Source organism: Cryptomeria japonica, chromosome 4 (assembly GCF_030272615.1).
Source record: "Cryptomeria japonica chromosome 4, Sugi_1.0, whole genome shotgun sequence".
Lineage (NCBI taxonomy): Eukaryota > Viridiplantae > Streptophyta > Pinopsida > Cupressales > Cupressaceae > Cryptomeria > Cryptomeria japonica.
In genome coordinates, this window is record NC_081408.1 from 117,112,603 (window position 1) to 117,138,787 (window position 26,185).

The 26,185-nt window shown below is 32.3% G+C and overlaps 1 protein-coding gene across 1 annotated transcript; it reads right to left on the reverse strand.

The window, feature by feature from the left end:
- Positions 1-20,488: 20,488 nt before the first annotated feature.
- Positions 20,489-24,271, reverse strand: LOC131074148 (cysteine-rich receptor-like protein kinase 10). Its single transcript, XM_058010718.2, has 7 exons — positions 23,417-24,271; positions 22,790-22,933; positions 22,540-22,679; positions 22,244-22,454; positions 21,931-22,165; positions 21,286-21,436; positions 20,489-21,190 (listed from the first exon to the last, which is right to left on the reverse strand). Exons 1-7 carry the CDS (start codon positions 24,246-24,248, stop codon positions 20,810-20,812), a joined length of 2,094 nt encoding a protein of 697 aa, XP_057866701.2. The 5' UTR covers positions 24,249-24,271; the 3' UTR covers positions 20,489-20,809.
- Positions 24,272-26,185: the final 1,914 nt, after the last annotated feature.

The window sequence follows — 26,185 nt, forward strand, 5'->3', positions numbered from 1 at the left end:
TTCTCCATGTCTACAAATTTGAAATTTTATTTCTCTTGGGGGTTGATCTGATTGTGGAGATGATATGTCTTGATGGATTTGAGTTTTTTGTGCAAGTTTCGGAATGGGAAAATGCATATTTGACTTTATGTCTTTACTGTATTCTATGTGATCTTTCTGTGACTGCACTGTGAGAATGTGGACTCTTCCTTCCTCTTGTTTTGGTTGCATTTAGACTCTACCCAGATTTCTTGAGTCTTGTTTGTTGGTTGTTACTTTTCTCTCTCTCTCTCCCTTATGGTTTTGTCTTCCTATTTCTCAGGTTATCCTCAGTAGGAGAGAGATTTTCTTTTGCAAATTTTTACGAGTGAGTATATTGATTGTCGTTGATGTTATATGGATGTTTTAGACCCTCTTTCTACATTGTAAGGGTCATTTTTTATTCTTGAGATCCCTTATGCCTCTCTCTTAGTTTCAGGACTCAGTTATGCTCAGTTTATTTCACCTCTCCCAAGAATGCTATGCAAAAAACTAAGAGAACTATAGGATGTTACAAGAATGCCACCCTTCATGCAAAGAATGCCATCCTTCACCCCAGGAATGCCATTATTCATACCATGTGCATTGACAAACATACCAAGAAAGCTAAGGTCCGAAAATTGCAGATGCAATCAAAATGACCAAAAATGCCACCATACCTACCAAAAATGCCATGATACTTACCAAGGGTGCTGAGCTATGTTTTGGGAGCCCCAGACTATTCCGAAGGTCCTAAAAAGTCATTTTTTGGCCATGTGAGAGTCTTGTTGGGGTTTGTGCATTCTTCAGAGGTATGGCTGATTTTTTTTATGCTTCTTTGAGTTACATTTGATATATTTTGATCCTCCATGATGTTTCTCATGTTTCTGTTAGAGGGTTCATGCTTTATCATTAAGGTATTCCTATGCGATTTGATGCTCCGACGAGAGGGAGAATGCCTCGTTATTAAGGGATTGTTTATGTAACTTCAGTGAGATGTGTTATGCCTTACTATTGAGGAAATGATTCTATTTGGATCACTTTTACAACTGACATTCATGATTAGATTACCCTTGATGTTGCATTTATGAAGGCCTCCTTCTTTGAGTTTGATTCATGAGTCCTCTTTTCTCAGTTAGTGCTTAGTTTATGGAGATTGTTATTGTACCCTCATTTGCCTTCATGATGATGCTATATGTATATTTGATATTTATTTCCACCCTATGGTAATGGTTCATGGTACGGAGAGTGGGTCCTTACATGTGTAGACCAAGATCTTGAGCATTAGGCCTCTCGGAGGGGGTCTAGACTTATTGGAGTCACATTAAGAGTTTTTTGTAATTTCAAGTTATAACTTAAACAATTTATTAGTGGGTTTGGGTAATAGGAATTCACTAAACAATATAATAATTAATTATTTTCCCCTCCTCATAGCCCTAGAAGCGTGCATGCTCAGGATGAGCTTGGGAAGACCATTGTAGCAGTAAACCAATATCCCTTGAATGGCTCCCAGGTTGAGATGGTTCCACATGTCTATCAAGGTGAGGCTTAGCCCCTTCTATTGTGAGGATAACATGTGATAAAACTCTTTCCCTACATGAGTCCATTGTCCATATGCTTTTCTTTATTGATTATGCCTTTGGAGGGCCTCTTGGTGATTTCAGCCTTGTGTTGCATCTTTGTGTTGTGATCTCTTGATTGGAGTCTTGTTGAGTCATAATGTATCCTTTGATGGTTAGGTGTTAGGAATTTGTAATAGAACTTGATGTTGAGACTAGAGAAAGTATTTGGATTATTTCTTGATGTATCAGTTGTTTATTATGTAATGTAAGATAGGGAATATATGTCAAATAAAATAGTTTTGAGTTGCTTCATTTATGAGATGGTTTAGTATCATGTTATGTTTTAGAATGAATGATATAAAGAATGGAATAGGCAGCATCAATCCTTACTTGAGTAACTATGGGATCGTTGATATTATTTGGATAAATGAATGGTGAGATGTTTCTATTAGAGTTTATTATGGCATATAGATGTATGAGTTCTATGTGGAAGTGAAATGGAATAGCTTGTATACATTTGTGTTGCATTTGCATTAAGAGTAGGTATCTTGCTATATTATCCTATGAAATAAATCTTGGAAAGGATAGTGGTGGTTGCTTGAATCCTAAGTGGAATGGTTAAGTAAATCTAAGATGCATTATGATATGGAAGTAATATTATGTGCATATGTAATTTATAATATTAAGCATTTAGGATGTGATGTAGCAATAGAGACTATGTTCTTTTTCTATGTACCCCTATGTATTAGGTCTTGATGAAATGGAAACAACAGTCTTGTAATAAAATGATGCATTAATCTTTGGTTCATGATAAATAAATTTTCGTTATGTTATAATTGAGATACTATGTTAATAGAATGTTTGGGATATGGTTTATAATATTAAATATGATTCTTGAAATTGTCAGTAGCATGGTATCATTGTTGGAAGGTGATAAGTATTTTCTATTTTAATCTTACATATGAATATGGAGAATATTGTTTGTGAGTAATGTAATGGTTGTGCTTAAGGAAATGTGATATGATGAGTTATGCATATGAATTAATGTTATGCTAGTTGCATGGAAAGTAAATAAATAGTTGAATATTATGAGGTGATGATGTTCTAGGTGTTATGTGTTATGATGTCATGTAGTGATGTTAAGATGCAATAGGGAATGGATGTGTTTGCAACGCTACATTTGAACATATGTTGGTATTTAGAAAGATTTAATCCGCTTGCGCAATATAGTTTTATGATTATGTACATGTTGGTTTATGTGATCTTGCAAATGGTTAATATTGCATTGACGCATGTTAATGTTAACATACAGTGTCGAAAGTTTTTGAAAAAAAAAATATCTTCATTTTTTAGTAGATTTTAGATTATTTGTCTAGGGTATTTTGGCAGGCATTACACATACACCCTCGTAAATCTATCATCCAATGTAATATACTCCATGATAAACCAAACCACCTCCCTCCAAAGGATATTAATAGTACTCAGTTAACAAATATTTATGGTTACTAATATGTATTTGGTCCATCTAAATAAAAATATGATATTTTACTAACAAGAAATGATATATCTTTTTTCAATTACTAGGCATTTTTAGATTTTTTTTTTACATAAAAGGCATATGTCAGAAACTTTGTATTAATAGAACAAGATATTTACAAGATGCCAAAATTATAGTACTAGCCAAAGAATTTCAAATTTGCAACATTTTGCAAAATTGATACAAAAATTTGCAACATTTTGCAAAATTGATAAGAAAATTTACAACATTTTGCAAATTGATTTTGATGAAAAAGAGTTGCAGTAGTCTGCAAATTCCAAAAAATTACCTTGAACCAAAGAGAAGTAGAGCTATATATATAGACCTATATCAAAGATGGTAAAATTTAAGATATTACAACTAATTATAGATGTATAGTCAGTATGTACATCGCGGATTATAAACTATTACAATTACTTGTAAAAAACCACATAACTAGTCCTCTATCCTTGGAGCTGTCTTTTGGAGGACGGTGCTTCACCATGTGGAATATCCATTTTATGTTTTACCCTAGATGCACCACCCTCACACTTTTAAACTCCATGTGAAAGGAGGAAAGGAATTGCAAAGTATTTGTCCTTTAGAGCTTTAATCTAGGTTGCATAAAGCTCATTTTTGTGGATCTACAAAGCATTACATAGTCTCCAAGGATCGTCATTGCCCAGGGCTTGAACAAAAGAATTAAAAATTTCAACTGACTTATTATGCTTGAGGTCCCATCTAGGAAAAAGTCCTAGAATATAACCATTACCTGATCCCAAGTTTTATTTTTACACACATTTCAAAAGTTCACCATGTTTCAGAAAACCTAGTATAACAGAGTCATGGATAGTTATCTTCAATAATTCAAAGGATTGTAGACCATCCAAGCAATTTGAAAGGAATATAGAGAGGAGCTAAGAGGGAAAAACCAGTCGAGGAGCTGAAGGAGACAAGATGTGTTCCCCTATTACAGTTTTGATGGCATCTAAATGAATAGAACAAGACACTTTGAAAACCCTACAAATTTCCCCATCATCAAGTGGTTATGTAAAAGGCAATTCTCCCCTTCTTGATTTCATAGGGACCATAACTTTTTTTAGGTAATGGTCCATACTCAAAAAAATATGAAAATGTAGACCTCTTATGAGAGAATAAAATCCCCAATTACCAAATAGTACTGAGATTGATGGCATAATAAGTAACAAAATTTGAGTGAGAAATCCATTTTACTCGAACAAACCCAAACAAGACTAGTTGAGGGCAAAGGAATTCAAAGAATTCTGTCAAATTTTAAACCTGGATGGAGCGCCAAGCCAAATTTCCGCAATACATGTTGAGCAAAAGAAGAATAACACAATGAACTCTCTGACCAAACTCCTTCCACTAATAACTTGCTTGCATATGTTTGGGTAAATAAATAGGGCAATTTATTCACGTTTACATACACAACAATAATGAAAAGATATGTGATATCCATATCGTAGCTTGGAATAATGAAATTTTCCATTGTTAAAAGATTTGTTGTAGTGATATGTGTAGAGGTAGAGTGCGAATGTACTTGGAGAATTAAAATCCATTTAAACTTGCATTTAAAAATGAGAGCTTGGTTGTCCTCAAAATATGCAATACAAAACAAGTGGTGGCAAGTAATTAATCACAAACATGCAACCAAAGAAGGAAGAATTAAAGTATGCACTCGCACTCGTGTGAATAGTAGAGAAGGTCAAGTCATGTATGTGGGCATTATTGCATTTTAAAATGCATTAATGTGATAAATATTGCGATATTATGATTGCAACCACCTCATCATTTAGATGTCAATAATGAAGGAAAGTGCAAAGGCCACTTAAGCTAACATGAACTGGAGAGGAGCCATGTCAGCCTTATTTCGTGGAAATTTTAAAATTCCTTTTGATGACGCCAATTACACTAGGTCACCTTGAAGTCCTTTATTCATGGAATTTTTTAAACATATTCCATGTGATGATGGCAATAACTTTAGGAAGACTAGAAGTAGATAGAAAATATGATTAAATGCTAGTTGACAAAGGGTTGATAAAAATTCCCACAACACAAAACTAATTAGTACCAAAACATCAGACTATTACATCCTGTTTGCATTTAAGATTCCTAAAAGTCTCTGAGGCATAGTAATTTCATCTTTGACAAATGTGTCAAATTTGCCTGCTTGAGCAATAGCTATGTTTCCCAATTCTTCCATTGTTTTATTGGCTTCCCTATATAGATAATTTATTTGATATGAATCAAATAAATTGAGCATTTGTTTAATTTTTGTAGGATATATGCAATCTTCTAGTTGCAAATTGATTTCTCCCTACAGGCATTGATAGTTAGTAAATAATCCCCTTCAATTAAGAGATTTTTAATGTTTAATTTCTTGGACATTTGTAAACCATAGAGTAATGCTTGTGTTTCTTCTTGACTATTGGTTCCTACTGGTAGCTTAATTTACTTAACTTGGAGTAGCTCTCCCTTATTATCTCTCAAGAGGATCCCCAGTCTAGAAAGGCCTGTATTACCTTTCAAAGAGCCATCAAAATTTAGTTTAATATAATTACATTAGGGAGGATACCATTTTATCTAACTTTTGGCAACCTTTGCTAAATTTCCCACATGCTAACTTACTTTAAAAGGCAAAGAGAGTTGAGGCCATATATTAAGATGAGTTCCATCCCAATCTTTAAAGACAAATGAAACATTCTTTGACTTAGAAACATAAGCATTTGAAATTTTGCATAGGGATTTTTCAAATACAACAATAACGGTTATAATTGATGAGGATTGTTTTCTGAAAAATCCATTTGTTTCTCTCCCACCATATAGACCAAATTAAAGTTGAGGAGATAATTATCCAAATACATGCAAAAAATGAGATTTTATATAGAATAGGCCATTCTATGAATATATCCCATATTTTGTGTGGTGAAGGAGAATGCCATTGAAGTTTTGATCTTACATAGTCCCAACATTTAGAAGAGAAAAAATAATGGAGAAATAGATGGTCTATATCCTCATAAGGCCCATTACAAAGTATACAAGGAAAACGATCTTGAGATATCCCTAGCCTAACCAAGCAATCACTTGTGAGGATTCTATGTTTCAAAGCTAGCCAACTAAAATAGCCATCTTATGGAAGAATACCTAGAGACAAGCAAAAGGTTAAACCTCTTTGAGAATTGAATTGACCTTGCTGAGATATTGTAGCTTTATACCCAAGTTTGACTATGTAATATCATGTCTTTATTGGGGCCCAAATGAGATTATCATTTTGAAATGTAACAAAAATTTGTCAGCATTCAATAGCTGCAACGAGTTGGTCTTGAAGATTTTGTGATAGAAATGGAGCTTCCAATTTTTTCCAGCATACTCTACATGTTTGTGAATTTGTAGAACTAAATTAGTCCTTAACCTTTGTGCCAATTGTTTGTGAGAAATATTATTGAGCTTCATAGAATTCAGGAACCGAATGCAGAGATAGAAAAGCATTCCAAGAATCAGACCAAAAAGAGGCTAATTCCCCATTATGGACTTGTCAAGTGAGGTGAGGTAAAATCAAGTCTCGACGGTTGAGAATGAAGTTCCACATAGATGATCCACAAGGAGGATTTTGAATAGTGAATATTCTAGATGGGAAATCTGAATCTAGATAGTTAGCCTGAAGTAGCTTAGCCCAAAATGTTGATGGTTTTTCATACATATTACACACTAATTTTGTACCCAAGGAAAGATTTATGGCCACAAAATTATGTACACTTGCACCACTTGATGATTTGTTGGAACAAATTCTATTTATTGATATCAAAGGGATCTTCTTCTTCTCATCAACATTGCCTTTCCAAAGAAAAGACCCGATCAGCTTTTCTATAACTAAAATTACTGAATGTGGTGCTTTGAGTGCAACCATAGTATAATTTAGGATAGCAGATCAAATTGTTTTGATTATTAGAAGTTTACCTGATAATGAGAGCCATCTACCCTTCCATGAAGAAATCCTATTCTAGATAGCTTGAATTACCTTGTCCCAATAAGAGGCTCAATAAATTCCATTAAAGCAGGGAATGCCTAAATACTGAGAGGGGAGCTTAGCATGTTGGAATCCCAAGATTGCCTAGAGTGACATTTGTGTATTGTTATCAGAATTAAATATAAACACTTTTGATTTGTGATGATTTATTTTTTTATTGAAGCCAACAAATATGTTTTCGAGATATTCTTTATATTTATGGCTTCCACATCTAAAGCCTATCCAAAAGGGACTGTATCATCTAAAAAAAAAGAATATGTAACATCAATCTGAGTGTTCTGAATTCTAATCCCTTTCCATGGCCCTTCTAAATTTATCTTCTTGATAGAATTGCTCAATGCCTCAACTAAAATAATAAATAATAGAGGAGACAATGGATCTCCTTGTCTGATTCCTTGATAAGAAGAAAATAATCCTAATGTTGATCCATTGATTAATACTGAGAATCTTGCCCCTAAAATACAAGCATACATCCATCTTCCCAGTCTTCTATAAAAGCCTAATTTATAGAAGATATCCGTAAGGAAATCCCAATTGACTCTGTCATAAGCCTTCATCATGTCCAACTTAGTGATTAAAGCTTCTATCTTTTGAGTAGAAATTGAATGTAATATTTCATGTGCAACAATGGTACCGTCCGATGTCTCTCTTCCTAAAACAAAACCTCCTTGTTCAGGTGATATAAAACTTGGGATGAGATGTTTCAATCTCAAGTAGATTGCCTTTGTGAAAATTTTATAAATAGTATTGCACAATGAAATAGCCATAAAATTAGAGAACAAAACTAGAGATTGAACTTTTGGGATAAGTGCAATATGGGTAAAACTAAATTTGGACAACATGCTACCAGAATGTCTATATTCTTCTAGTGCTTTCAGCAAGTCAAAACATATAAAAATCCCAATATTTTTGAAAAAAAAGAGCAGTAAATCCATCCAGACCCGAAGCTTTATCTGGGGTCATAGAGAAGATGACCTTGTGGAGCTCTTCCATTGAAAAAGGTTTAGTCAATAAATAATTATCCTTTGCAGAGATAATAGAAGGGATGCAATCAATCGGTTGGTGCCTAGCCTTAAAAATTTTATCAGAATTGTATTCCAGGGCTAAAAGAAGATTTGAGAATAATTTGACCGCCTTTTGCTTAATGTTTCTTTACCCACTAGTTTTTGACCAGTGATGCTATCAGAAATTGAAAAAATAGTACATTTTGCTTTTTTTATTTGAGCTGATTTATGGATGATTTTTGTATTCTAATCCCCTTATTTAAGCAATAGTTCCCTATATTTTTGTCTCCAATATATCTCTTCTCTTGCTAAAAGTTCTTCCCACTCTTCTTGTAGTGAGTTTTGTTGGAGAAAACAAGAAGAATCCATCCCATGTTGTATAATTGTCTTATTGATGGCATGTAATTTCTTAGATACCAATTCCTTTTGGGAGAAAATATTTTTGAACACATTCCTATTCCATACTTGTACTTATGTTTTGATATATTTCACCTTATAAAATAACTTGAATTGAAATGTACCATCCACTTTGGGAGTATGCTTCGACCAATGTTTCAGGAGGTGTAGGAAATCTTGATGCTAAACCACATGGCCTGGAACTTAAAGGACACCTTAATTGGAAAAATAGAATTTGGTGCTTGCAACATAAGGCTGATTGGGAAGTGGTCAGACTCAAACCATGGAAGAATTTATGAATAAAGATTTTATTTTTCTACAATCCACATTGCAGAAGATGATAATCTATCAATCCTGACTGTAATATGAAATAGGCCTTGTCTTTTATTTGTTCAAGTGAAAGAACCCTTTATAGGAATAATATCAATAAATGCATTATTTTGAATGAAGTTGTGAAAGTCAGTCCTTACTTTAGTTGGAGGGATGATGCCTCCAATATTATTAGACAAGGATAGAATTGTATTGAAATCCCCAACTAAAATCACTTTGAGGGGCTCATTTACCCCAATGATAGATTCAATATCACCCCATAATTTACATTTGGCTTGGGTTGAATTAGGAGCATATACATTTATTAGGATAAATTGAAAATCAAATTGGACAACTTTGAATACTTGCCAATTTGGACATTCCACTAAATAAAGTAAGGTGGGAGATGTTGACTTCTACAATTCCAACAGACCCCCAGATGCACCTATAGAGGGTGCATAAAAAGCTGACCATACACCCCATTTAGACAAACCTGCCTTACAAGTCTCTATAGGCAATTTTGTTTCTTGAAGCAAAACAACACTTGCCCCACAAGCATCTAATTGACGCTTGATGCAAGCTCTTTTGTTAGGGGCATTGAGACCCCTGACATTCCAGGAGACAATTTTCATAGGCACAATGAAGAGCTATTATCTACCCTCAATCTCTCATTAATACTCTCATTCAAAGTAAATTGTCGCCCTGATGCAATCTCTTGTTGAGTGAAGAACTCCAATTTCTTCCTTCCACGTTTATTTGGAGACTTAATCTTATTAAGTGAAGGGGTCGGATAGATAGCTAGAGATGCAATAAAATTAAAGTCCTTTTCAACTTTGACTAAGGCCTGGGATTTTGGTGGGGATGAGGCTGAAGAAGATCCCATAAGAAGGAGAGGTTATTCAATAATAGGGGCATAGTTATCTTCTTCTATAGAAAAACCCACTGAAGGTTGTTGAGTAAACAATTCCATAACCTGATCAACTTTAGACAAAATAGAAAAAATTGAAGAAAATGGACAAGCATAATTGGTTTGAAAAGTCCTTTTTTGGACACTTCATAGTAGACATGTTATTTTGATGAGTTGCATGATGAGTCACACCTTCAAACCTTAGTTGTAGATAGTTAAGTGTCCATTTTACATTTTTAAAAACAACGAAGGTCTTAGGATATTCCACGTGACAACTACATGTTGACTAATTTATCCCTATAGACTATGGGTTTCTCTCTCCTACCAGTTTAATAAAAATTCTTCTTATTTCTCTTTCTTAAAAGAAAAGTCTTTTAATTTCTTATACCCCTACTCACAGGTGTGGCTTAGAGTACCTAGCCAATGGGATGGTATTAAGATTATGTTATGACGAAGGTATATATATATATATATATTAGATGCTTAAATTAATTATTTTAATTAATTTAACTCTCTCACATAATTAATTTATTTAATTATTTTAATCCTTATTCTTCTAAATATTAATTAAATTTAATCTAATTAATATTGTCACTATAGTCCAATGATTTATTTATTTCATAAATCAGTTTTCCTTTCTTCTTCTAAGGCACTCAAAATTAATTCTTCCTAATCCTCCCTTTTAATTAATTAATCATTGTGATTCCTACAAATCCCCTTTTCGTAATCTATCATTAGTCTAATTAATTCTTCTAGAAACTCTCTTAGTCCTACATAGAATTATTATTTAATTTTTAATTACCTCCGCGCATTATCTCTCCTAGTCAAATCCTCCTACAAATCCCACTTGCTCCAAATCCTCACCTAATTATTCTAAATAGTCCCCCTAACCCTTCGCTAATGCCTAATCCCCATGATTATGCATAAAAGTCAACTATAGCCATTTATGGCTAAATCCTCTTTGTCTCCCTCTCACCTTCCACCTTAAATGCTCCCCATTTTGGGTGAGTGTGAGATTTTCAAAATATCACATTCTCCCATGCTTCTCACCTTACCAAGGAATTTTAAATTCCTTTTCCCTTTTCCAATCCCCATGCACACAATATCTTAGGAATTTTTAATTCCATGGGCATCCCCCAAGGAATTTTTAATTCCTTTTATTCCTCCTAGGTGCATTGGGAAATCTTCCCCATGTACCTTTAGGAGGGTGGAGAGAAGAAACGCCTTTATGAAAAATCTCTTGGTCTTCACCCCCCTTGTCATGTCATTGTCCATTGATCCATGTGATGTCCTCTCCTCAAATCCTATCCCTCCATTCCTCTTCAATATTAACCATGCATTTTACTCTATCTAATTCTATAAATTGGGATCTCCATCCCATTTCTTGATCATCCATAGTCCAAGTAATCTTATGCTGCTAATTTGAGTGTATCCATCAATCAAGAGCATCCACATCATAGCCATATTTTCCTATAATCCATCTTTGAACACTTATCCATACTCATATCCATCTATTGTTGTGCAATTTGGTTACACCCACATCATATCATTGGACAAATACAAACAAGTCAAGAAGGGGCACATTCTTGGCTTGAACTAGGGTCCAAATCGGAGGAACAAGAGAAACTCCTCTCTTGCAAGGTATAATCTAGTTATCTTGTTGTTTTTATTTATCTTTTTATGCTTATTTGGATTTAAACTAACCTACTAACCTTGCATGAATGTTTCCCTTGGTTCATTTCCGAACAAGTCAAGAAGGGGTGCATTATTGGCTTCAACTATGGCCCAAATCAGAGGAACAAGAGAGACTCCTCTCTTGCAAGGTATAATCTCATTAGTGTGTTGTTTTTATTTATATTTTTATGCTTATTTGGATTTAAACTAACCTGCTAACCGTGCATGAATATTTCCCTTGGTTCATATATATATATATATATATATATATATATATATATATATATAATAGTTTGAAAAGTTTTTATAAAATAGTATAGATAGAATTGAAGTATTAGAAATTAATAGAATACTATTTCATAATTTTTTAAAAATATAAATTTATTCATGATGTAAATAAAATTAATGATATGCATAAAATGTGAGTATGTTGATATAATTATTTTTTTAAAATTATAAATCATAAATAAAGAGATAATTAGTCAGATTTATTTTCTCTGGTTTATGGGTTAATTCGGAAAGAAAAATGATTGTATGATGTTATAAAATATTATAATTTTACTTATTTACATATTATTCTTTTCAAATTTTTTATTTTTAATTTTAATTTGTTTTTTTTAACTCTAGAGGTATCCTTGCAACCCAGCCCAACACCCAACATACCTTACTTTGGACTTACTTACTACCAAGTTGGGTTCAAGAAGGTGTGAGATGAGGTGAGAGTAGTCCTCTAGGGATGTATGCAGCCACTTGCACGCCACGTGCATCTGGCGAACCCAAGCCTCAGAGTCGAACCCGAGACTAATGGGGAGAAAACCCATTGTCCAAGCCAGCTCCGCTACTCATGCGGGCTATCATTTTAATATTTTAATAAAACAATTGATGACTATTTGGTAGTCAAACTCTCATGAGATGCTTCCTTTTTAAACTCCTTCATTTCAACATGTCAACATCTTAATTATATTTAATTTAGGGGTGAATCAATATGATATATATTCTATACATTAAATATAAAATTCACCATTGAATTAACCAAATGTAACTTCTTAGTCTATATTTATATATCAAAGTGCAAATACACTAAATAATTAGTAGCTTAGTATTATGCATGGTTCAATCTAATTATATGTTATTTCATACCACCTATTGTAGTTGAATCTATTCATGGTTGAATCAACTCTAAGAGTTGGAGTAGAGTCTAAAATAATTTTAAAAAAAGGTAAAAGTTTATTTACCCATGTTGAAATATGGTATTTCACTAGAGAATAAGTAATAGTGGTATATGGAGTTAACAAGCTTGGTATGCTAAAGAGTGCTATAATAAGCTATTAATTCAAACTAAATATAAATACATAATAATAGTAATAATAATAATAAATAATAGTTCCTATGAGACCCATAATCCAGTGATCATGCTTGGCTAGTGTCACCTAGGAATTTTGTTTCCATATCTGAGATATCAAGTCACACTATATAATTCAAATATTTGGAAATACTATAATTTCAATTCATGAATGTTTCACCATTGGGAAAGTGGAAGTGTGTAAATGATGTGACCAAAAAAATAGTTATGTTTTTGCCTCAGCAAAAATTTTACATGACAGAAGAAATAAATCACACTTTAGTTATCCTCAAATAAATAAAAATATATATTTATAACGAGAATGTTTTCTTTTTGGATAAAGAGACCAACACTATATATTGATATTAGAATATAGATGCATAAAATATGTTATTCAATAGACCAAGACTATCAAAATCTTGTATAAAAATGATACCTAAGTCTAAAACCAAAAACATAATAAAAAAATATAAAATGTCTAAACAAATTACACCCTTAAAGCCACCATTGAGACATATGGATTACTTTGTACATATAACCATGATATAATCCACATCAAATACCATTACTCACAAACATCAACCATAAAGAAGCCACCTTTATACACCACAATATATAAGACCAAGGAACAACATCAAACTTTGAAAACTGACATATTAGCAATGTGTTAATACATTATCATCATGCTTATAAGCTTTTTTACAATTTTGGTATTTTTTTAGACTTCTGTTTATTTTTTTGTTCTAGTACTTTTTTATAATAGTTTCAAACTATTGTTATGCTACTTTACTATTTTGAATAATATGTCGTTTTAGTTTTTTATTCTTTTCATTATGTTTTAATGTTGGTCAAATGGTCTCAAAGCATAAAAAATATACAAAAAGCTTTTGAAAATATTAGAATAGTCCATAGAAACAATAAATTGATTCAAGTAAAATCAATTTTTTATTTTCATTCTATTTTAAATATCTTGGCTAAGAAATAGTATTCAAGCATAGGAATTATACAAAAAACTTTTGAAAACTAGAGTAGTCTATAGAGGCAGTAAATTGATTTAGAAGAAATCAATTTAATTTTTGTTACAATATGTAATCAATGAAAATAAGGGTTTCACAAGTTAATCCTTTTAAATTAGGAAATGACCCAACTTTATAAACTATACATTAAAGTAAGCAAAAATTCAATTGATGAAATGTAAGTGGATTGTATGTAGATCAAGTTCCTTTTCCTTTATCTTATTGAAATTGATTTTAATATATTTGAATACTAGATCTAGGATGAATGATAAATAATTAACATAAAATAACAAAAACAACAAGCTACAAATGAGACAACGTTGACAAGGTGGACCTGAAAGGTAACAAAAAAGACATGGATTTTGAGGTGCTCTTGACAAATTCTACCAATAGACAAGAAAAATGCTTTCTCTGGGTTAGAAATGAAATTAATAAGTCGAAGGAAGGCATTAAGGGTATTATGATACTTTCACTGAGAAGCCCATGCCTAAAAAAACTGATATGCTTCTTTGAATGACCCATAGGCTTACTATAGATGTTGAAGTCATGAAAAATGATGACAAGTATAGGATAGGGTAGTTGGAAAAAAACTTGGAGGAGATTGAAGACAACCTGAGGAAATTGGTCAAAATTAGCAGACAAGCCATGAGAAGCAATGATGTGGGCATCAGGAAGGTCAATGAGATTATGACTATCCATAGAACCTATCCTATCTCCAATGTCCCACCATCAAATGCTAAACAAAAGAATAAAATTCAGGAACTAAGCTCACATGGAGTGGGATAATACATTACTAAAGGCCCCTTTACCAGAACAAGGAGAAGGAATCATGAGAGGAGTTCAACGAGATTTATCATGCAATAGCTTGAGGAGATCTACAAGAATATGATCCAGAAGAACTCTGAGCTTATGCACTCTCTAGTTTGGTCTTGTGTTGTTCTTAGTTTAAGTTTTTGTTGGTTGTTGTTCTGTGTGGGCTCTGCCTTGTTTTGATGGCTTTTTGGTTGTTGGTTTTGGACTAGTTAGCGACTATTTCATCTTTCTTTATTCTTTGTTTGGATTTGGGTTTTGGTTCCCTATAAAACCTATTTATCTTAATAAAAGGAAAGCTAAAATTGAGATAAAGAGACATAGAGCTAAGTCTACACAAACGAATCAGAGAGGCACCTATAACAGCACATTCAACCCAAAAGTGTAGGATCATGTAGAAATTTGTATCACAATCCTTGATGTTAGATGTGGACAACCTAGAATGTTTCAAAATTATGATGTCACATAGAATCTATAACTAGAAGCTCGCTAGAAATTCTCAAGACTATCATGGTGTTTTGCCCTAGTACTCTAAGTTTTGCATCTACAAAAGTCAAATCGAATTGTTGTCATCTCGTCCACTAGAATATTTGTACATGGCTTCTAGATCTATTTCCTCATATCTACAATAACTAATGATGGATGATGATGCAATTCACTTAAGATGTGATCACAAGTGTTGATGCAATAACATGACTTGGCATAATATGAACATTAATAACCTAATCAAGAACACATGCTTGCATGAAGATCGATGTAGATTTGTTTTCTATTATGGAACAAACAGGTTTTGAAGGGACCTGAAACCCTTTAACAAAGTACTACATCAAAAAGTTACATTAAGATATACCATTACAACAGTAGCCCAAATAAAGAGAAAAACTGATTGATGTAGATTTGTTACTCCATAATGCTTGAAGGATATGGTGGGATGAAATTCTACCTTGAATGTTTAACAATGCTTGATTATGAATGGTTAGTCATAGATTTCTTAGATGAAAATGAATAGGAAAAATGCTCTTGTATAGGGTTCCTAAGGTAAATTATTGATGAGGTAGACCTCCAAAGGTCAAACTGAGACACCAAGGGTTGAAATCACTAGGCTAAGGCAGTGCATTGATCTATTCAAATTTGGGCCTATTAAAAGAGGACTAGGATGCCCTAAGTGCCATGGTCCTAGGATCAGGATTCCCTACGAACAATTGTCCACCAAAAATGAGGCAAATTACCAATAGATCAGAGTGTAGATGGTGAGGCACATCTTTAGTTCTCCATATGGAAAAATGATATTAGATTTGAGGTGAAAATGCCAGAAATGGAGCTAGGAGAGAGCTAAGATAGGACACACTAAAGTAGGAGCTCAAAAGGTGGTGTAAACTAGGTAGGATTACAATTTACAAGGCAACATAAAGATTATTTATCTTTCCTTATTCTGAATCTGCAAACTATGTACATTTTTTTATTCACAATGAAATTTTTCGTATCACTAATTGGGAAAACTTTAAAGAAAAATATACTTGTATATAATGACATAGAAAAATAGAAAATATAATTATTTTTAATTATTTATGGTGTAAATTTATATTGGAGATGTCCAGCCTACAACACTAAAAGGTGTTCAAAAAGAAATAAATTTGGCAATATAAAAATTCAAAAGCCTTGGCCTTGATAAGAGCTTCTATTAATGGAGATGTGTATAAACACATGTACAAGGGTTTATATTTCCTTCTGAAGCCCTCCATAAACTAAAAGATGTATATGATTCTCATTATAAATTGAAGTTCATTTAGTTATAGTTAAATTTCTTTAATGTTGAGTAGAAGAATAGAGATGTCATGAGTTTGGCTTATGAAATCAAAGCCCCAAAAAATGTTGATGTTATTGGTGGAAAAGTTGATATCTATCTCACAACCTTCATAAAGGATCTTCTTCCAAAACATTCTACTTATTTAGAGTCTCTTCAAGAAAGTAACAAATTGAATACCATCACTTGTGATTAATTAGTTGCAAGGACAGCATAATGTGAAAAAATCTTTTGGAAGAAAATTAGATAACATTGATGAAAATATTTATCTTTCTCAACAAAAAGACAAACCTTTAAATAAGAACTCTTCTAGAGATGATCATAGTGATAAAGGAAAAGGTAAAGGTCAATGAAAGAGGAAGTGGAAGATCACATGGCCAAAATCATTCCCAATATGACAATCAAAATGATAGGTAACATTTTTATTGCAAAAGATGTGGTTAAAAAAGTAGTCATGAAGCACATAAATGCAAACTCTCATGGGATAAAATCAAATAAATTCTTAAACAAAAGATTAAATAAAAGGCACATTCTGATGATAGAACTTAAAGAGAAACCCACTTTGCTTGTGGAAGTGATAATGATGAATATTTTCTTTCTATTTTATATTTTTCCAATTATAGTTCATTTAATTCTTAGTGGTATGGTGCTTGGGTCTTAGATATTGGAGCCACACAACATATAATATTTTGGGACGATTATTTTAAAGAATCTTGTCAAGGTGTTTGTGGAACAATCTATTGAGAAGATATTTCATACCTCAAGCCTATTGGAAAAGGAACAATTTGCCCAAAACTTTATTGTCTTCTTGATTTTCTACTTCATGATGTATTATATCTTCCTCAATTGCGACATAATTTTTTATCACTAATATTTATTCAATAAAAGGCCACTCTATTTTGTTAGAAGATGGGAAAATTATTGTTAGAAAAAATATGATAATCAAGTTGCATTTACTTGTGAAGATGGAAAATTATTAAAACGCAATGGCGCTAAGAGTTTTGCATATCATACTAAGGAAAGTATGGTATCTCTTAGTATTTTATGGCCATGAAATTTGGGCATATTAATTATGTTAACATTGGTATCATGAAAAACAATAATGTTACAAGTTTTCTCATTTTGCCTAAGACAATTAAAAATTGTGTAGCTTCTATACTTGCAAAATAGCATAGAGACTTTTTCCCTCATTTCACTTGGTCAGCACATAGAATATTATAAATCACTACTAGGAGAGGATGTAAGTATGTTATGGTTTTCATTGATTATTATAGCCACATGACTTAGGTTTATTTCTTGCAACAAAAAATGGAAGCTTTTAAAACTTTTAAAATGTTCCAAATTATTATTGAAAATCAAGAACAATATCAAATTGGTACTATTTGAATAGACAATGGTAAGGAGTTTACTTCTATAGTTTTTTTAGATTAACTTCATCAAAATGGGATTCAACGTCATCTCACTATTCTAGGTGCTCCTCAACAAATTGGTGTTGTTGAAAGAACGAATATAATTAATATGAATATGGTTCAAGCCATGTTATATTTAAAAAGAATCAAGTTAAATTTTTGGGAAAAGGAAACATGAATAGTAGTTTATCCTTGCAATATATCTTCATGCTTTTCTCTTCACTATTAAACTCCCTATGAATTTTGGTTTTCTTATCCTCCATCTATTGGACATCTTCATGTTTTTGTCTCCACTCGCTATGCTTTTATTTCTCAAGAAAAAAGAATTAATTTGAATCATCAGAGTTATAAGTAAATTTTCATGGCTATTCTTAATCTTCTAAAGCCTATAGGTTGTATCATGAAGTTAACAAGAAATTATCTATTGCACATAATATCATATTTTTTGAATCTTTTAAAATTATGCTAATGAAGTTGCCAAATCTTCTCCTTGGATAGAAAATCCTTGTGATAGTTTCCACTTTGTTGGAAATCAACTCATTCTAAATCACCTTTTCTTGATTCACATGTATCATTTGTACTACAAGCTATACCAACTCACAATACTCTTTCTCTAGATTTGCAAGATGAATCCCCCTCTCTTAATGATCTTTCGTCCATTGATGAGCATAAAATTTTATAACTATTAGGTAGTGATAAATCTTCTAATCAAGAAATGGAATTACCTTTGGTCCACCCCCAATCTTTCCATAAGTAGGCAAAACAACTTCAAAAAATATTGAAAGATTTAAAACCCAATGAAATAGGTAAACCTGTTTGTTGCATGTGGGTCTTGAAAAACAAATAAAAAGTAGATGGTTCACTTGAGAAACACAAATCTTGACTTGTTATCAAAGGTTATGCTCAAAAGAGGGCATAGACTATGATGAAACTTTTGCACCTATAGAGAAATGGACTATTGTTTGTGCTTTGTTGGCCCTTTTAGCATAAAATTGGCGGAAAGTTCATCAAATGGATGTTAAAACGACATTCTTGTGTGGTGATCTTAAAAAAGAAGAATATATATGGCACAACTTGAAGGCTATGCAATCAATGGTAAATAACTCCAAGTACACAATCTTGTCAAATAATTGTATGGGTTAAAAGAATCCTCTCGAACCTAGTATGAAAAATGTACTACACAACTCTTGAAGATGAATTTCAAACATTTTGAATTTGATGATGCACATCTTTTTATTTTAAAGATTGATATCATTATTATCTATCTTGTTGTTTAAGTGGATGATTTATTTATTACTAATAATAATGATGATTATATTCGAAATGTGAAAGCACAATTGAAGCAAGGGTTTGATATGACTAATTTAGGCCATCTCCATTACTATATGGGTATCGAGGTCATTCAAAACACCTAGTATATCTTCATCACCAAACACAAATATATTGGTGAACTTCTCAATAAGTTTGGGATGACTTTTTGCAAACCTCTTAGTACTCCTATGGATCAAAATTTGAAACTCGCATAAGATAATTCTTTAGCATTGGTTTATGTAACTAAATATAGGCAACTTGTTGACAGTTTGATTTACGCTACAAATTCTCGTCCATATATTTTTTTTTACAGCCAAATGGTTCTTCAATATCTCCAAGGCACTCAAAACTATGGGCTCAAATACTCCAATACACCACAATTTTCTTTGTTTGGATATTCAGATTCAAATTCAAATTGTCCAGGTTGTTTGGATAATGGAAAGTCTACATCTAGTTTTCTAATGCATCTCGGGTTTGCTATCATTTCTTGGAAATATAAAAGCAAACAGTGTCAGCCCTCTCTTTTATAGAAGCCAAATATATGTCAGGCTATAAGATAGCTTGGGAAATCTTATGGCTTTGCGAATTCTTGAATATTTGCAAGCACCACAAGTTTCATCCACACCACTCTTTGTTGACAATGAATTTACTATCAAAATAACTTTCACAATCAAACCAAACACATTAACAGAAAATTTCATTTGATTTGGCACCATATGAAAGATGGAAGCGTTCAACTGAAATATTGTACTACTGTAGATCAGCGAGCAGATATTCTTGAGCAGATATTCTTACCAAGGCATTGGGCAAGAAAAAAAAATGTGAAAAATTCAGAGGAATGCTTGGTTTAACCCCTTCAAATTAAGGGGTGTTAATGTATTATCTTCGGACTTATCAAAAAAATTTATTAGACTTTTGTTTAGTTTTCTGTTTTGGCAGTTTTGTATAAAAAATTGTTAACTCTTCTAAACTGATCGCTGTTTCTCTTATTTATGTACTGTTCTGTGGTACTTTAGATTTTCGAGTAATACACAGTTTCAGTTTCCTATTTTTGCCATTCTATTTTCATTCCAGGCCTAACAATATGATAAAAAGCATCTGAAACATTTTTATCTCTATTAAATATAACCTTTGTTTTCAGCTAGCCAACCATTAAGCAAAAACCGTGTCGTATAGTTATAATGAGACTTAATCAATGTCTTATTTTATTCTTCAAAGAACGCCTATCATGTAACAAATTGATTTTGTAAAAATAGTTCTTTAATTTTTTCATAAAAATAAATCCCGCTTTTCTTTCATCAATTCCCTCTATCCTTTTCATATAATCACAAACGTGTAGAGATTGATAGTGTCCTATACTACTCTCTTGTGAGATAATCACAACTACATGCTTCTTTTGGTTGAATGTTTCTTGGCTATTTATAAATATCTTATACGACTTTACAAAGTTCCAAATTATAAAATAGCACTTGAAGTTAAAGAAACTGTCCGTATGCCATTAAATTCAGCTTTACATAAACTAAATTTACATAAGGTAGGCCCTACTAAATTTTAACTGACAGTTGGCCCTACTAAATTTTTACTGACAGTTGGCCCTCAATGAACTCTGATTAAGCATTTACATAAAGTGCATATATACCAACACCAGTATGGAATTCATCGTTGTTGTTTATGCGGAAACTTGATAAGTCAGGGTATGTGAAATCACCTAGGTTCTACTTCTGTAATGGAAGCGTCGTTTACTGAACGAATCCCTGATGAAGATGACGTAGTTGCCCCAGAAATCTGTGATGTTGTTACGATTTTATGCTCGTGAATCCCCCAACTTGACATTGACTTTGCTTCTGGTTTGGGAGAATGGCTCTCACCTGTACTTACAAAAGCAGGGTTTGCAGGATTTGGCAAAGTCACTGAACTGCTAGAGATCATCGTAATAACATCAGACATAACTGGACGAAGTGCTGCATTTGCTTGTACACACAGAAGCCCAACATGAATGCATCTTAAGACTTTCTCTTGATTGGCTCCTGATGCCTCTGAGTCTACCATATTCAGCGCATTTCCTCCCTGGAATAGTGTCCATGCCTGCATTACATGCCATTAAATCACAACAATACGGTTTCCTAACATTGAAATGTAGCAGTTGAGACAAATGGGTAATGGGAATTCCATTTTCTTACCCATTCTACAAGGTGTTGCATATCATAGGGAAGATGATTATCATTGTTTTTCCTTCCACTAACTATCTCGAGCAGCACTACTCCAAAACTGTAAACGTCTACTTTAACTGACAGTTGCCCTCGCATTGCATACTCTGGAGGCATGTAACCACTGCACTTGAATTCAAATTGTTAAAGATTGTTTTCAAATAATTAAAAACAATAACGCAATGAAAATAAAGCTTAATGTATTGAATTAAGAGAGTCGATATATAGCAGGAGGGTTATGCATAGTTTTTAAAAGGGAAAATATCAAATAAGTTATTTAGTTAACTCTTCATCATTTTTATGATAGAACTTTTTTGTGTAAACTTTCATTTTTTATTATATTTTTTTATAATTTAAATAATTAGTACAAACTCAACATAATATTAAGAAGAGGATCAATAGCTGACATCTTATATTGTAGGTTTTCTAAACTGACATGGAGTCATATTAAAAAAAAAAGGACAAAGTGATTAGACACCTTATGCTGATAGATTATATATATATATATGTTTGAAAAATTTTAATTACTCACAGATAGAAAATAATGGATTTATAATTAGACTATTAAAAATAAATTTAAAGTTAACCAAGAGCAATTTAATAATCCATGATGCTTACTATGTGCCTGCAACTCTTGTATGGATATGTGTCTTGTCTTCAGGAAAAAGTTTAGCTAGACCAAAGTCAGCTATCTTCGGATTGAGTTTGTGGTCAAGCAAGATATTGTTTGCTTTAATATCTCTATGAATGATTCTCAATTGCGATTCTTGGTGAAGGTAGAGAAGCCCACGGGCAATTCCAATGATGATATTATATCGCTTTTGCCAATCTAACTCTTTACGCTTCTCTGGATCTGTAAACCAAAATTTGAAAACTTTTAAGTCACATATTCATCTTTTCTAAAGAAACTTAAGGCTCAGTTGTCACTTACCAAAAAGAAACGTGTCTAAGCTCTTGTTGGGAAAATAGTTATAAACAAGCAACCTTTCATTTCCCTCTACACAACAGCCTAGCAAGCTCGCAAGGTTTCGGTGCTGAACATTGGCCACCAGTTTTACTTCATTCATAAATTCTTTCTTGCCTTGTTTAGATTTGGCAGAAAGTTTCTTCACTGCTATCTCATTTCCATCTCTAGTTATCCCCTGAAAAATAAAAAATTAGATTTAGTACTCTACATAATTTGTTAAATTGGTTATAATTTAAACCATAAATAATGTTTCAACCCACCTTGTATACCACACCAAAGCCTCCCTCTCCAAGTTTACTGTTCTCATGGAAATTTTCTGTTGCTTCTACTAGAGCTTCCAAGCTGTAGATCAAATTTTGGTCTTGCATTAACCCAGTTTCGGGGGGAAACCACTGTATCTCTGTAGGTATAGTAAACAACGAGAGAAAATTGGGTAAGCCTACAGAATTCGCTTCACTAAAACCACAAACAGAAAAACTGAAAATCGGAAATACATTTTGAAAGGAGCACCTTGGTTAGGAGTAGCAACACTTATTGGTTCCTTAAAGAAAAGAGATTTAACTCTTTTTCTGAATATGATCAGAGCAATAAATAATGCCAGAATGATTCCTCCGACAAGCCCCAAAACGATAGGTAATGTTGCTGACGACTTTGCTGCAAAATACAGTTTAATAGTTGTTTATTACAATTTTAGGGCTGTAGCTATTCTGAATTAAAAAATGCACTGTGCTGTAGCAATAATTATCATGTTCTGCTGCAGCATTTCTCTTGAGCCCCACAGTCATTCTGTATCTATTTTTCATTTTTTCATGTTCACATAATATGAAAATTATGATTCTATGATAATGCAATTTTGAAACCAGATTAGATGCATCCCAAGTCTAAAACTATGACATTAAAATGAAAAGAAGAAAACTGGTTTAGACATCTAGGAGATAGCTGCTCCCAAATGAAAAAAGAATCTAGAAGGTCAGAGGTTTTGCATGTATTAAAACACAAACTAACAAATCAAATCAATACGTTCATGATGATATTGGGTTATAGCTTCAGGTCAAACAGGTGATTCGAATAGAATTGACATTCAAAAGATGGATCAAGTAAATAATATTAACTATAAAATGAGCTGAATAGACTTACTCTCTAGGGAGGAAGTAGTTGGATGTATGTACTCCTCAGGGGAGGGAGAGGGCGAGGGCGAGGGCGACTCTACGGAACGGAAAAAGTAGTAAATCTCAAATCTTGCCTTGCAGCTCCCGCTCTGAAACTGGGCTCCTTCTTTTGTAGAACAGCAATCGCTCAGATTTGCTCTTGCTTTAGCCAAGCATGTTCTACAATCTTTTATCGATATATCTCTCCAACACTGAACTAAACCATATAATATACCAGTAGCATTATATTTGGCTGTTCCAGCAGCGAAACCCTTATTTGCAGGGATGTAAGCTTTGTCTGACAGATTCGACAGAAGGCTGCTGGTTGTGTTCTCGAAAGCATCTCTACTTGTACTAATATCCACCGTGTTCAACAAGTGAAATCCTGTAGTATCTAGTGTTGAAATGAAATTAGAGTTCCGATAGCGCATAAAGCAGTCATCCAACCATATTTTCCCACCTATGTCGTTGGGGCAAAGGTCGTGAATGGTGTTCTTTGCTTCCATTGCACATTTTGAGCATCTCTCTGCTGATATATTTCCAGTGCACTGGAGCAGACCATAGACCTTATTTGGAGATTGGCCATGGAAAGAAGTGTTAAACCCTAGACTTTTAGGTGCATTAAGATACAGATCCTTGATAACTAGGTTTAAGTTTGTGGAATAGGTGCTGCCATTGGTGAAAGTTGAGGAATTATCGCATGTGTGCGATACGTAGGTGCATACAACTTTAGAAAAATTGATTACAAACAGCAAAATGAGGAGGGTTCGAAGAAAAGTTGTTCCTTTGTAAGAAAGAGAAGGCAAAGAGTTGTACTTCATCTTGTTATTTTATTTTTCTTCAGTCTCAGTATTGTTATTTTATTCTTCAGTCTCAGTTTGGCTCTTAGCTAAGCTCTCAGATGGTGCAGAGATGAATTAGGTATGGATACTTTTAAACATTTTTTATCAATAAAAGTAGGATAAATAATAATAATTTTTTAATATAGTATATGATGTAAAATTGTTAATTTTTTTACTATTAGAACTGATGATGTATATCTAAACTATGATTAGAACGTAGAATCACTTCAGGAAATTATTTAAATTATTTAAGTCTAGACAAGTTTTTAGAATAACTATAATTCAAAATAGATGTCAAAAATGAATATTAATTTGATAAAAATAGGATAAATAGTTAATATTTTTAACTGCAGAGTAAGATGTAAAAGTTTTAATCAATTCTTTGACTATTAGAGCTGATGATGTTCATCTAAACTGTGATTAAACCATAAAATCACTTATTTTTTATAAGAAATTATAAAAATTTAGACACGTTTCTAGAACAATTATATATCAAAATAAATCTCAAAAAATAAATTTTAATTCATAACCATAAAAATCAACACCTATAAAACCTGTCAATGTCATATTTTTAATTAACCTTTTCATAAATATAAAAAAGAACTACACATTCTATTACTCTAATTCGTAATAACTTTTGTACTTTATGATAATATATTTATATATATATATATTTTAATAAATCTTTTAACATTAATCAAAATATTATATTAGACATAAATCTTAAAAAAGAAAAACACTCAAAAGATATATTGATCACTACTAACATAATCGAAACCAAAAGATGTATTGAGCATATCAATAGTGATCAATACACTCTTTTAAATCCTTGACTAATAATCAGACCTAAATCTAAGAGAGAAAAGAAGCCATTCAATAGATATATTCATCACTATGAGTACGTCAGTAGTGATGACTACTTTGTATTTACCATCACACGTAAATGTGTGGACACAATTTTCTGAGCTGCTGCAACTTTTTCTTCACTCATTAATGAGGCTCTGGACATGCCTATAGCAATTCACCAGCAAGATAAAAAATGGGCCACTCAAAGAAGAGATAAGATATATTTAACTTCTATTACATCGTCTTGTGAAACTTTACCGTAAATCATAAATTGCACGTGAAGATGATAGTAACCGAGGATGACTACATTCAAGACCTGAGCTGGACTTGTTGAAGGAGAAAATCAATTTTTTAATAGTATAGATTATTTCAAATTTCTAATTAAATTATTTTGAGTGATGTTTGAGAGAAATCTTAATGATCAAGATCTTTTTATATCCAGTATGGTCACGGATTTTTTTTCGTGTTTCTGGATTCAATTTTGTTGGTTTTTTAATTTTCTTTTAAGTCTAGACCTTTATGTGGAATTTGTGGGTGTATTTTTATTACCCTCTTTTTGTAAAGTTAAATAGAATATATTCATAAAAAATATCAAAATTAAACTAAAATTAAATTAAATTAAAAAAATATAACACATTTTAAGTTTTTAGTATAATTAATATATTTATAAAATATTAAATTAAATTAAAATTAAAAAACCAGAATAATGTCTTGATGTGTTTATGTGATTATAAATGATGTATTTTTGTGTATATTTGAGTTTGCATGTTTAGTTTTATTCACACATAATCTTATTCTAATTGTTTATCCTTGTATTTAAGCATATTTAATAGCAATCCAATTGGTTTATTTGCAACTAGCCCGGAAACAATTAGAAACCATAGAACAACAAACCACAACACACCATTATATAATAAAAAACATAACCAAAATTGTCCAACTTAAGCTACTCAAAACATTACTAAAACTATGACTATAAATAAACCAACTATCCATAATGATAAGCTGGCATGCATGCCTTAAGAAGGTCTTATGAAGAGTGCAATATATCTTATCCAAGCTATAAAAAA

Bases quoted from the DNA above. Each gene is read 5' to 3' on its own strand.
- LOC131074148 (XM_058010718.2), bottom strand. From the start codon at position 24,248: ATGAAGTACAACTCTTTGCCTTCTCTTTCTTACAAAGGAACAACTTTT. The intron at 22,934-23,416 runs GTAAGTCTATTC...TGTATTTTGCAG, and splicing joins AACTACTTCCTCCCTAGAGA to CAAAGTCGTCAGCAACATTA. The intron at 22,455-22,539 runs GTGGGTTGAAAC...TTTATTTTTCAG, and splicing joins GCTTTGGTGTGGTATACAAG to GGGATAACTAGAGATGGAAA.